Below are 13,746 nucleotides of genomic sequence, written 5' to 3' on the forward strand. Positions count from 1 at the left end.
ATTTATGTGTTTATGTATACTGTGTTTTATATTTTAACTAACAGTCTGACACAATGCCGGAATCTAATGTATGTTCTAATGTTTTTGCTATCTTCCCTGCATGTTAAGTCTAAAACCTGTTGAGTAAAAACTACATTTCAATAAGAAACGTTTCAAATGTTCACGTTTTGAACGCGTTTTATACTTAATTCCCTTTTTGGTTGATGAAACCTTCCTGCGACATCATTTGTAAATTATTATTAAAACACACTTGGACCAAACATTTTTAGAACTTGTACTATCGCTTCTTTCGAATCTCATTCTTTTGTAAATGCACATTTGTTGTCCTGATCATTTATGAACGTCGCGTTAACTAACAGTTTTAAAGAGGAAGTCAACAGAGGCACAGTCCTCATCCGAGTGACTCCTGTGGCCACCGAGTTCTTCGTAGACTTCCTCTTTTACACCAGACCGCAACAATGTGAATTCAGAGCCGTTTCAAAAACAGGAAGCTTGCGCGTTAGGAAAGATCAATTCAGCTTTTATCTTCGGTTCGGTTAGTCTCATGGTGTTCGTCTTGATTCAGAGAAACAATAAGTACGTTTTGTGTTCGCCCTGAGCTCCTCATGATGGCTGATGCTTTAGAAAATAACTCTGAATGCCCTTCGGCTGTTAAGAGTGATGCTGAGGCTTCAGCCGGAGGTCTCAGCATGCTGGAGAGCTCAACGCAAGGCAACCAGGAAGATGGTCATGTTGTATTTGAAGACTCTGGGTTTGCAGGACATTTACAGAACGGACTATGTGATCTTCACCTCGAGGAGAGACTAACGGACGTGACACTCCACGTCCAGGGCCAACGCTTCTGCTGCCATCGGGTGGTTCTTGCGGCAGCCAGTCATTATTTCAGGTCAGAGAGATTTCTGTGTCACGAGTCCACAAACGAGTTGTTTTTACACTTGTGCTTAAGTTTATTGTTGAACTTTAACGATTTATTTAAACCATTGGACCTTTTGCAGAGCAATGTTTTGCAATGACTTAAGAGAGAAGCATGAAGAAAGTGTAAATATTAAAGGTCTTGACGCTGACACCATGAGAATTCTTCTTGAATATACGTACACCAGTAAAGTCACCATCACTAAAGACAATGTTCAGAAGACGCTTGAGGCTGCCAGTCTGTTTCAGGTTTGTATTGTAACATCTAGAAAGAATTTTGTAGAACGGGGTGTCGCATTATACCATATTGACAATAACTGTGATATTAAGTGTTATTAATGATAATGTGTTAATGCTGCTTATTTCACGGATCATTTGAATGCTTGATTCTGATTGGTCAGTCGCAACATTCTAAGGGGTGTAACAACCGCTTAATTGGCCTACTAATGATGAACTAAAAATGAGCCAATTTACAATTCACATTTTATGTCCAGTTATTTTCTCATGTGGAAAGTAGCCGTGTAGTAAGCGGGATAATGTACAAGCAGCCGGGTGTTATCACAAAATAAGCCCCTTCAGTGTGATACAAGACCCTCAGGTCCTGATCACATGGTCTGCGATAACAACCGGCTGCCTATACATTATCCCTCACATATATGATAATCTTATAAATAATCCAGTGCAGGTATCCGGTCATCATTTATTTACCCATACACTGATTAAAAAACTTTATGCGGCTATTTATGCCGTGAAACGCAAAAGAAGATATTTTAAGTAATGTCACAGTTGTTTTGGAATTCAATGGGGTCTAAAGTTGTTAGGTTACCAACATTCTTCAAAATATCTTCTTCTGTGTTCTGCAGAAGAAAGTCATACAGGTTTGAGATGACATGAGGGTGAATAAATGATGAACCTCAGTTTCGTGTAGTTGGTGGCAGTTTTGCTCCCGTTTAACATTCTGCCTTAAAGTGAAAGTTCAACCCAAAGTGAAAATTCTCATTATTTATTCTCCCTCTTGTCATTTTAAACCTGTTTTACTTTCTTTGTTCTCCAAAACATGAAATAATATGTTGAAAAATGTTTGCAAACAACAAAAAAATGCTGGTCCTTCAATTCTGTTGTATGGGCACAAAGTTAATGGCAACCAACAATCTGTTACCAACATTTTTCAAAATATCTTCTTTTGTGTTTGCAGAAGAACGAGAGCCATACAGGTTTAAAATGACATGAGGATGAATAAATGATAATATCATATAGTTTCGGGGTAAACTATCACTTTAAGAACTAGAGTAACAAGGAAGGGCTGATTGCATGAACTATTTGTTATTCATATCAATTTTTTTCTTCAAGACCGGTTCTAACTTCTTCAATTCAGTTATATAAAAAGGAAGCTTGGTCTTGTTGAAATCTGAAAAGTTACACTTATTAGTCCTAACAATTGTCAGTGAGACTTGATGTTAAGAGGATCTCTTAACTTAGTGACTAGGCCCATGTTTATGCAACCGGCCCCAAGTTTGTTTCATGGCCCAAAGAAAACACAAAATAAACAAAATAAAGGTGAATGTGTCGAATTTTGTTACAAATATGAATATTGTAACAATATTGTTCATTCTTTTGACCAAAGTCAGGTTACAAAAACTTAATATTGTGACTGCCCATATTGTGAAACTACTATTAGTGGGATGCATATTACATGATCTCTATAAAAGATGTTGAGAACATCACAGTGATTTCACTTTTTACCTCCTCAATGCCACGGTGTGGTATTTGTTATTCTATCTTCCTTTTTTTAGAAGAAAGCAAACAGCTCACAAACATATGAAGTACAACAGGGAAGTGAAAACAACGTTGTTTACCAAGAGGATATATTTCTATTCAGAGTCAGTTTTAGTCATCACATCTGGGTCACACATGGATAGTTGGGGTGGGTCATATGTTTGCTATATATAGACGGTTGCAACAACATAAACAAAGGTTTTGTGGCCAAAATGTAACTTCTGGTTGACCTCAACAAAGAATCAATAACTCTTGAGTGGTTTCAATATCTTTTAATACAATTAGTGTTTTTTCAATTCATAAAAACAATTTATATTACATTTAATTAATGTTAATTGTTTAATTGCTTGATGTCATACAAAGCGCAAATTATTGTATATTTTACGACGCAAGTTATGATTCTCTAATTATAATAAGATGGATACCAACCCTAAATCTGTTGAATATATCATAAAAGCATAACAATAGATGCAGAAAGCTTTAAATTCACGTTTCCTGCAGTTTCCCCGTTTGGTTGATGCCTGTGCCAGTTATCTAGCGGAGGCCTTACACCCTGAAAACTGCGTAGGGATCCTGAATCTAGCTGACGTCCACTCGCTGAACCCTCTGAAAGTTCAAGTCCACGGCTACATCATGCAGAACTTCTCTCAAGTCATGGACCACGATGAGATCCTGGAGCTCCCTGTAGACGTGCTGGTCAGTCTGCTCCAGCGGGATGATCTGGGGGTAACAGAAGAGGAGCAGGTTTTTGAGACTGTCCTCCGCTGGGTGAGGGCACGGGAGCAGGAACGACTGCCTTTTCTGCCCCAAGTTCTCATGCACGTGCGGCTGCCTTTGTTGGATCCGTGGTACTTTGTGGAGAGAGTGGAAGGAGATCCTTTGATCCGCAAATGTGCCGAGGCCTTTCCGCTCCTGCAGGAGGCGCGAGTTTATCACCTCTCAGGAAACGAGGTCAGTAGTAACGGCTTTTTTAAGGTGACCTTTCTTTGCCATTTAAGTTTTCTGTGCTCATGACGGCGTTCAGGTCATGTGACGTTCAAATATGGGAAGTAAAACCAAAGGCTAAAGGGAGAGTTTGTTTAAAAATAAAAATGTTGTCATTTATTCACCCTCGTGTTGTTCCAAACCTGCTTTCTTCTGCGGAACACAGAAGAAGATATTTTGAGAAATGTCTCGGTGGCTTGTGTCATTGAATGGAAGTCAATTGGATACCAACATTCTTCAAAATATCTTCTTTTGTATTGTACAGATTTGAAATGATACGAGGGTGAGTGAACGATGAAAGACTTTTAATTTCCCTGTACATAACTATATAACTGTGTCACCATACTTTCTTAGTGAGAGGAAATGTTCCTCTCGTATTATCGTGAACAAACGGTGGAAAGAATGTTAGGTAACTTCCCAAGGCAGACAAACCACAACCACAGCTCCAGTTCAAACCGTTCAAACAGCTGCACGCTTAAACACGCTTTTACATTTATTGAAACACCCTGTGTCTTGGTTTAAAGGTGATCTCGGAGCGCACCAAACCGAGAGTGCGGGAGTTCCAGTCGGAGGTTTTTATGATCATCGGAGGATGCACAAAGGATGAGAAGTTTGTATCCGAGGTCACCTGTCTGGATCCGCTGCGCAGGAGCCGCTTAGAGGTGGCAAAACTACCAAACACAGACATGGAATCGGAGAACGAAAACAAGAAGTGGGTGGAGTTTGCCTGTGTCACCTTCAGAAATGAAGTGTACATATCTGGTGAGCAACAATAACGCATTACACTGTTGCACATCTTGGATGATGTCATACAGCAGTTGAGGTGCTCAAAGTGCACGTGTCACTATGAAGTTGCATTGATGCAAAATACGATTTTTCTCGATAAATCTGATCGATCGTCTGCGACAGGTGGCAAGGAAACACTGCATGATGTGTGGAAGTATAATGCGTCCCTAAACAAGTGGATTCAGATCGAGTTTCTGAACACAGGGCGCTGGAGGCACAAGATGGCAGTTCTTGGAGGAAAAGTTTATGTGTTGGGTGGCTTCGATGGCATCCATAGATTGAACAGTGTCGAAGCCTACGATCCATTTCACAACAGCTGGACGGAGGTGAGTGCGGATGACCTGTGGCTCATAATCACTGTTTCCTATTACATTAGTGATGTTTATACTGCCATAGATATATGAACATAGATGCCTCATTAGTTGATGTATCTATGGGACGCTTTATGTAGGTCGCTGGCGCGTAACACCAAACTGAGTGTCCGTCTGTACTGTTGTACGCATGTATGAATATCAAATGTTGTTTGTTAATTCTCTGCCGTTTTTACAGCCAATGTTGTCGTGTATTAGAAAACGTGTGGATTTTTACTCTGGAATACAAAGGAGCTAAAAGGTTTTTTGTTCCAAGATTGGTCGAATGTGGCGTCTTATACGGCAATATTACATGTTTACATGTGGTGCATTAACAGAAGTAATATTCAATTACATCATATACGAAATGTACTCATTTATATATTTGTCATATATATTTAATAATCAATAATAGAGAAATTATATTTCTGCATTATCATGTTAATTTGAGTTACTCCGCAGGAATCTTGTTAATCCATTTTGTTTTGATTCTTCCTAAAGGCAGCGCCACTCATGCTCAGCGTAAGCTCTTTTTCTGCCGCCAGCTACGACAAGATGATCTTTGTGATCGGTGGAGGGCCCAACGGCAAACTGGCCACAAACAACATGCAGTGCTTTGATTCAAAGCTAAACAAATGGAACTTAAAATGCCCAATGCCCACTGAGGCCAAATGCACAAACGCTGTGACCTTTAAGAACGATATCTACGTTGTTGGTTTGTACTCTCGTTTTAGGACTTCAGAAAATCAAAGTTACAGGGATAGTTCACCCAGAAATTAAATGTTCTCGTTTCTTTTTTAAAGGAAATAAAACAGGAAGTAAGGAAAGAAAATTTACATCGGTGTACATAAAATTTAGCTAACAAGAGAATCAAATGAATCACATAAATACAATAGCTAGTATGTTAAATTCTTTGATGATTCTCCAAAACACCAAAAAGTATATGCTTCCAAAATAAATAAAATCTCCATCAACATTCTTGATAATAAAATGATAAACATTGTCCCCACAAGGTTTCACAAATGGGCAGTACCAGTATAAATGAACCATAGTTTCTAAGCGATTATTACAAAAAGTGCAATTCATATCTATATCTTTTTAAAATTTCACAAGGAAATGTTTTGTGAGGTAGATTCTATGAATAAGTTTAAACGATTCTTGCTTAATTTTGTTTGTGATTAAATCTCGATTGGGAAGTAGCCAAACCTCTTTCCATTCCATACAATCTGTGAACCAATTCGAAAATGAACAATGGGCAAAGATAAAAAAATCTTTGACATTTTTTTATTATAGGCTACATCTATAGTTTTAGAGTTAGAAGACAGACAGTTCCCACCAACATGCCCTGTGTTTGGCTAGTGTCTAATAGAGAATGTGAAGCGAACGTCATTTCCTATGTTGCGCCGCCATCTTGGGAGGAACATACTCCACTGCTATTATTGTTTTGATATGTACCGTTACTTGTTTTGTTTGATATATGGAGAATTCAAATGTGAAATAACCATGTGCTTTTCCTGATCGACTCTGCGTAATGTTATTGCAGTTTTTAACACAGCAAGACAGACCTACCACAGTTAGATTTCCTAATTAAACTAGAAAAACAAACGCGCGAGCAGTCATCCTCCCAAGATGACGCAACTTTCAAGGCGGCGTGACGTCTATTAACAGGCTCTATAATATAACGATTTCTATTTTATTATGTTAATGTGAATTTAAATTATTATTTAATTGTATAATAGGAATTTGTTGAATTTTGTTGTACGTTCATTTTATTAAATCAACAATTTGTTGAACGGGTAGTGTAGTTTGGTCGCATTTCAACAAACCGAATGGCACATTGATATCTAGCGGTTGAGCTTGGTATAGCAGTCCAAATTCAAAATATTGGAGAAACAAGTTTAGCCAAGTAACAGTTCTTCTCGGTTTTGATTGTTATCACAAATAACGTAAAAAAACAGAAGTTAGTCCACTAACGTGCGCATGCACAGTAATGTTTGTTTATGTTTTACTTTGAAACCGTATAAATGAATCTTTCTTTCATGGAGCGAAAAAGAAGGTATTTTGAGAAATTTCTCTGTGGTTTTGTGTCCGTACAATGGAAATCAATGGGGTGGACAATGTTGTTTGGTTACCAACATTCTTCAAAATATCTTCTTTTGAGTTCTGCAGAAGAAACAAAGTTATACAGGTTTGGAATGATGTGAGGGTGACTATTGAAAGAATCTTTTGTTTTTTGTGAACTATCCCTTTAATAGACCACACAGAGAATTAAATTTAGAATCTTAATCTGTCTGACTTTATGATAAAGGTGGAGCGATGAAGGCATTATATTCCTATAGTCCTCTTGAAGATTCCTGGATGCTCATAACTCATCTGAGATGTGAGAGGGCCAGCTGTGGCATCGCTGCCTGCAACAACAAGATCTTCATCACCGGCGGTCGCGATGATAAGAATGAGGTCATCGCTACTGTTCTCTGCTGGGACCCGGAGGCGAAGAAGTTAACAGAGGAGTGTGTGCTGCCACGTGGAGTGTCCCATCACGGCAGCGTGACTCTCAGGAAATCTTACACACATATACGCAGGATAACACCAGGGACAGTCACGGCATGACACATGCAACAACATACATTAGATTATATTCAAATTTAACAAGAAGTTTATTTGTAAAGTGTTTTTCATGATGCATATCAGTTTAAGACTACTTTACGGAAATGCAAGTTACATAAAAACTGTAGCAAGATTGCATGTTGTGATCATAATGATAACAATATATGTTAAAGTTGTCAAATGGAGGATTTTAGGATTGCTAAGTATCTGAGCCGCATACAAACAAATATTTGCTTTCGGGTCAAGATCCATTACTACATAAAACAGTATTTTTACGCAATTTTATTAATATTTATACAACTCATGTAAAGCTTATTTTATTTGTTTATTTGTATAAAAAATGTATTTGTGTGGTTAAAATTTTGAATACTATAACATCCAAATGTGAAAAAAATCACATGTCACTCATTTGCTGCTGTTGTGATTTTCATTAAACCCAAAAAGCATTAAAGTAAAAAACAGATTTTTCAAGTAATAACCATCAGTTTTATTTTGTGAAGACATGAATACAAAAGTTTTTCGTTTCTGACATCATAAAAATAAGCTTTGTATATACACCGCACAAACAATACAGCTGTACATTTGAAAAATAAACACGCGCACAGGTCTCGTAAGGCTCCTCTGTGCAAAAGTGATCCCTGATATAAGCAGATTTTAGCGGTCTGTCATTTTCCCACTTTCAAGTTTAAAGTAAAATGCAACGGTGAAACACATAAAAGGCACCACTGCCTTGCCTAAAGAACTCTACGTGAGCCTGTCATGAGCAAGAGCCGTTCGTTGTGAACATCCACATCTCAAAGAGGTAACCAAGAAGTCTGTAAAATCACGATTCGAAGCAAGTGTTTAGTCCATGATGCCTCTCATCTCCTGTGTCTGCTATGGCTGTGTCCAGAATGTGATCGGCTCTGATGTTTGCTTCGTCCGTGATCGTTCGATCGGCCCCGGTCACGCTCTCGATCACGGTGGTCCCAGTGGTGACCGCTGCCGCGATCATGCTTGTTTTTCGCAGAGTCACGTTCGCGGACTTTGTCGCGAGAGTTGCTGCGAGAACGGCTCCGTGTCCTCTTCTTTTTGTTTCCATGCCTGCTGGACTCACTCTGTCTGTGCTCCGCCACCACCTGTGTAATCGGCGATGCCCTGCGACCTTTGTGTTGCCGTGGAGATGGACTGTGGCTGCTGTGAGAGCTGTATGTTCCGGAGTGGCTCCTTCGGCTGAAGAAAGCAGTAATGTTTGTGTTATTGAATCGGCATTAAGAGTGAGATTACAGAACTGGTACAAAATCTTAAATTTTTTTATTCTGTCATGAATTACTCTAACCGTTCCAAAATCTACTTTTTCTACAATGGTAGTCAATGGTGCCCCAGAAATGTCAGTATAAAACACAAGTCATTTATTCATAATTTACCGTTTTGTCAAACCCGTATGATTTTCAAAACAATATATTCTTAATCTTGATAATTAAATACTTAACCCCGTTGACTTATATTAGACATTTTGCAAAATATCTTTTGTGTTTCACCTCCAAAAATAAGAGGCTTTACAAATATAATGAAGAAGAGAATAAGTGACAGATTTCCTTTTAATTTGGAGGGAACTATCCCTTTAATGTAAATTAAATTCACTAAACTATCAGCACGACACGGTAAGATCAAATGAGCACAAATAAAAAGCTTACTGTCTGCGTGGAGAGCGAGATACAGATCGAGATCTCGACCGACTGTGGTGCTTGCCATTCTGAAACACTTTGCTCTCCTCCTTTTTCACGCTCCTATAAACAAAGCAAAGACAAAACAATATTGCAAATTACATAGCGTAACTAACATCTGCAAATCATGTTTAGATATAAAACCACATATTAAAATGCTTACCCATTCACAGGGCTTTTCGGAAACAACTGTCTGTTCTCAGGCTCTTTCGCTAGTTTAGAGTTTGGCGATTTGTCATCTGCCTTGACTTCTCGTGGAGAACCTGAAAAAGCAAACAAATTAGCTGCCTTTGAATTGACAAGTACTTGCAAAAATCATAGTCAACAGGAAGACAAACAGCCAAACAAACTTACCAGGTTTTGATGCTGGGGAAAATCCACCGACGCCAAAGAGTGCTGGGGTGCCGATGGGATTCTGTCCCCTGGCTTTCAGTTTAGCCTCTTCCATGGCCAGCCTATGCTTTTCTACCTCTTTTTCAAGATGCTCACTGATTGGCTGAGAAATAAATATAGGTATTAACAAGATATTCCAAAACGGCAAGCAGAGATACGAAAAACAAGAAATACCGCAGATGTCCAGCAAATATTTAGTTTATGAAGTCAGTTATTGGTCGAGCGTTGTACCTTTTTCCTCGAATAAAGCTTCATCGTGCTGACACATATCTCTTTGATGTCCTCCTTAGTAGCTCCAAAGAGAAGATACCATTGTGGTTTGGAGGGAAGAGGAATCTGAAGAAATACAATAGAGACATGAAATGTTAATCACTAAAAAACAACATGATCCAATATTACAGCTAGTGTTTTGTATGCTGAATCATGGTTAAAAATGTTAAAGTGATTTTTGAACTCTCATCCAAGGTCTTACCTCTAGCACTCGGGCGGCGAGGAAGATACAGGCACACGCAATGGTCTCGGGTTCAAACCTCACAAAGGCGTTGGTTCTGAGGGCATCGTTCATGTAGTTCCTGCAAAACATGGAGATACACCTATACAACAACTGCAATGCTCTCTCTCACACATCATCATCGGGAGACTCATAACTTCATGTCCTTTCCCTCTCTTTTTTTCAAACGTACCCATGATGGAGTAAACTAATCTTAGCCAACTGAAGCAATCTCATACTCTTTTTCAAAAAGTGTGAGGAGAGACAGACTGATTTGATTCATATGAAGAAGGTAACATACCGTCTCCCTGCTAAAAAAAAGCATTCGGAGCTCAAATTCTAACTAAGGGCAACAACCAAATCAAATCCTGGACCCCCCAGGTCCAACACAGGCTGACGCTGCCTGGTGGACACGGCCTTCCATCCAGAGAACCTCCGCTGAGAGCTCTCATTGGATTGGCTGGGGGACTCAAAGGCCGGCCAATGAGGTGGAAGGGTTCCTGGGTCTTGTGCCTGAGGAGTTGGGCGTTTTCTGTGACACTTACCACCATGGGCTACCCTTTAATCAAAGAGTAGAGAAAGGACAAAGTTAAACAGAGCTCTCCATAAGCCTCAACCTCAATGATGTGCGCAACAAGCAAACGTGAACATGACACGATTTAAACAACAAGGGGTCGATGCCGGAATAATGTGAACCTCTCTTACCTGCCGTTAAACCAAGCATTAACGCAATTCATGTTTAATAATGCAGCGTTTCCACTAGTTCTGCTGATACCTGAGCACCAAACATCGGTTGGTCTCAGATAAACTATCTTTCTTATGAGCAAATCAATGACAACTATCTGACTCTGCTAGTGGAAACACAACACCAGTCCAACCATAAACCTGATCCAATGTGTCCACTATAAAGGGAAATAAAATTCCATGTCATAATAAAGTAAGGGCAGATTGATAAGCTATGATGACAAAAACACACTTACCAGGCGGTTTGAACCAGCATCGGATTCTTCTCGCACTCAAGAACTTGCAGGTACATGACTATGATCTAAAAGAGATGCGAGAGAAATGATATTATTGTAAAACTCCAGACTTTATAAGATGTATTTTGGTTAAAGGCATTGGAATAAAATGTGCAGTTTGTGTAATTTCCTGAAAAGGTCATACTGTGATGTACAAATCTTATTTTTGATACACGATCGATCCGAACGGACCGCACTTTAACTTAAAGCCCCCGAAACGCTTAACTTCTCCACAATCGTGTGTTTATATTCTCATGTATGCACATATGAATGAATAGTGTAATGCGACTGTCCCTTTAATAACATATCAGCAACCTAGACTGACCTTGTGTGGATGTTTTACATGGACGCAGAAGCCCAGCTCCTTCAGCACACGACGCTCGGCTTTGATCACTTGGTTCTTGGTATTAATGTAATTTTGATCAAGGATGAGTGGGATGCTCCTGGTTTAACACATGAAAAAGTTACACACCCAAGTTGAACAAAACATTGTTAACAACATTGACTGCGATAATGCAGCAACTTACTTTTTACTCTTTCCTTGTTTTAGATGGTGGAAGACGTTGATCACGTCTCTCACTCGTCTTGGAGATTCCTCGATCTTTGAGGCCAAGTTCACACAGGCCATGGCGACAATCTGTTGAAAAGTGTCAAGCAAAATCGTCACCTCACTGAATACGATCATTCGGTTTACACGTGTGTTTCACACTCACCTCAACGTTGTGTTTAATGAAGGACTTCGAGTAAAACAACCGTTGAAACAGAACCTGACCAGTCGCCATCGCCACCTAAAGTATAGCGAAAACAACAATACACTTAAAAAACGATATTTACACACAATTAAAACAAATAAAGTTATTCATGCGACACAAAACACACGATCGCGTCACCGAAGGTCTCGCGCTTGAAGACAAAGGCCGACGGTTTCGACATACCGGCTAATTGTTAGTTAGCCGACCCTGATGACATCATCACGAACATAACCTTAATCGCCAATAAAACCGTACATAAATAATCACACATTGACCTGCGGCAGTCGCAAAAGGATCCCGGCGGACTGGATGAGTTCACAGCCGAGAATCCGCAGATCCGTTTCTGTTTCGTGGTCGAGGCCATCTAGCATGGACGGTGTCGTGCCGAGTCTCTCCTCGCCTACGATCGAGTTGTCGATGGCCAGAAACACTTCCGAATACAGTTTATCGCCTATAAGAATGCCGTAGCTGCTCTGCGGAATGTTCAGACTCGGAGATAAAACACCCAAAGACATCTTAATACCGCGAAAAGGATCACAAAACGTAGACCTGTCGTCTTGCTGCCAAGCGGAAATGGCTACGTCTCGCGTGACGCATTTCAACGGCGGAAGTGACGTGCGTTGCTGGTTTCGAAATTCAAAATCCCGTCTCGCGAGATCTTGTAGGGTTCGCGTTCCCACGCTGGGACGTGTTTAAAAGCCCCTTCAGGACAGATGGAGTAAATTGAAGAAACTTGGTAATGTATTTAGAAAAATGGCAAACTGTAATAAAACAAAAAAACTACCATTGTATTAGTTCTTAACATTTCCTCTTGTGATAAATACTTTTTTTTTCTAACTATTCTGTGTCATGCATCAGTAAGCTTTGCGCATGTCTGTGTGTCACACATTCATTTGGTTGATCTTTAGTTTATACTCCAAGCACAGCTTGCATATCAATTTAGATTTTAAATGCATAATATTACATAAAACAGAAAACATATATTTTAGGAATATATTGACAAAAAGGGCAAATATGTGCATTTGTAAACCACTGTTGGCCACTAATGTACATTGATTGAAGTTTGATTACATATAATACAAACTATTCCGGAAAAAATTATAATTGTTTTAATTGCCTTCTTATACGACACAGAATGTGTTCACGGAAAGTTGCGCAAGCTCTATTTTTCTCTTTCTATGTGAAAATAACATTTTAAATTGAACACATTAATAGAAGGCTATATTTGATTGAATTTCTTTTTGTAATTTGTCTGTGGTTGTTGTTTGCGTGGAGCATTTGTATGTGGGTATGTCTGTCTTCTGTGTTTTCATCTTTTTCTTGTTTTTATAGGTATATTACTTTAGTTGATTCGCTTATAGTCAATATGTCTCATGTACAGCTGTTTTGTAACAATGAAAATTGTAAAAAGCGCTATATAAATAAAGTTGAGTTGTTTTGTGAAATGCATGTCGGCAGGAGCATAGTAGACAAGTACACAAAATGTCTTACGAACAAAAATGTTAACCCAATTCTATGTTCTTCTGGTAATTTAAAATAGAAAATATGCCCCAAACTAGTAGAGCTAGTCCTAGACTAAACTTAATTTTGAGCTGTCTTTACTGAAAATAACTTGCCCGGACATATTTTAAAACATGTCAGTGCCATTGTTTTGTCTCACATCAGTAATATTTTTATAAGGCATTTTAATAAAAGCGATTTAAATAACCTAAATTAACTACGGCGTAGTCCTGGTTTAGGCTAAACCTTGTCTATGAAACCAGGCTGAATTTTGATATTCCTGTAAAAATACTGCAGTTCGTTTAAATGCTTTAGTTGCAGATGCATTGTTGTGACAGGAATGTTTACGAACGTTAAGAAAACTTTCGGGTAAAAGCACCCGCACTGAGAGATGATTTAATTGAAAGTCTTTCTATAAATGGAGGCTATTAAACCAAATGTTTGTAACTCATTTTAAAAATAGGTATAATC

General features: G+C 38.9%; 2 protein-coding genes across 2 annotated transcripts; one reads left to right on the forward strand and one right to left on the reverse strand.

Moving 5' to 3' along the window:
- The first annotated feature begins 66 nt into the window (after positions 1-66).
- klhl6 (kelch-like family member 6) lies at positions 67-7,894 on the forward strand. The gene is made up of 7 exons (XM_056743899.1): positions 67-886; positions 996-1,161; positions 3,190-3,639; positions 4,197-4,434; positions 4,582-4,784; positions 5,310-5,523; positions 7,117-7,894. The coding sequence occupies exons 1-7, from the start codon at positions 606-608 to the stop codon at positions 7,416-7,418; spliced, it is 1,854 nt and encodes a 617-aa protein (XP_056599877.1). The 5' UTR covers positions 67-605; the 3' UTR covers positions 7,419-7,894.
- Positions 7,879-12,376, reverse strand: ccnl1b (cyclin L1b). The gene is made up of 11 exons (XM_056743903.1): positions 12,051-12,376; positions 11,737-11,811; positions 11,551-11,660; positions 11,349-11,466; positions 10,985-11,049; positions 9,987-10,086; positions 9,746-9,850; positions 9,476-9,617; positions 9,285-9,384; positions 9,092-9,184; positions 7,879-8,627 (listed from the first exon to the last, which is right to left on the reverse strand). The coding sequence occupies exons 1-11, from the start codon at positions 12,288-12,290 to the stop codon at positions 8,276-8,278; spliced, it is 1,500 nt and encodes a 499-aa protein (XP_056599881.1). The 5' UTR covers positions 12,291-12,376; the 3' UTR covers positions 7,879-8,275.
- Positions 12,377-13,746: the final 1,370 nt, after the last annotated feature.

The sequence above is a fragment of the Triplophysa dalaica genome, chromosome 3, assembly GCF_015846415.1.
Source record: "Triplophysa dalaica isolate WHDGS20190420 chromosome 3, ASM1584641v1, whole genome shotgun sequence".
Taxonomy (NCBI): Eukaryota; Metazoa; Chordata; class Actinopteri; order Cypriniformes; family Nemacheilidae; genus Triplophysa; species Triplophysa dalaica.

What these genes read in the sequence shown, in the direction of transcription:
- ccnl1b (XM_056743903.1), bottom strand. Translation starts at nt 12,290, where the DNA reads ATGTCTTTGGGTGTTTTATCTCCGAGTCTGAACATTCCGCAGAGCAGC. An exon ending in ATGTAAAACATCCACACAAG is followed by an intron (nt 11,050 to 11,348) that starts GTCAGTCTAGGT and finishes CATCTCTTTTAG; the next exon opens with ATCATAGTCATGTACCTGCA. An exon ending in AGCTTTATTCGAGGAAAAAG is followed by an intron (nt 9,618 to 9,745) that starts GTACAACGCTCG and finishes TTTATTTCTCAG; the next exon opens with CCAATCAGTGAGCATCTTGA.
- klhl6 (XM_056743899.1), top strand. Translation starts at nt 606, where the DNA reads ATGATGGCTGATGCTTTAGAAAATAACTCTGAATGCCCTTCGGCTGTT. An exon ending in AAATGAAGTGTACATATCTG is followed by an intron (nt 4,435 to 4,581) that starts GTGAGCAACAAT and finishes CGTCTGCGACAG; the next exon opens with GTGGCAAGGAAACACTGCAT. An exon ending in TTCACAACAGCTGGACGGAG is followed by an intron (nt 4,785 to 5,309) that starts GTGAGTGCGGAT and finishes TTCTTCCTAAAG; the next exon opens with GCAGCGCCACTCATGCTCAG.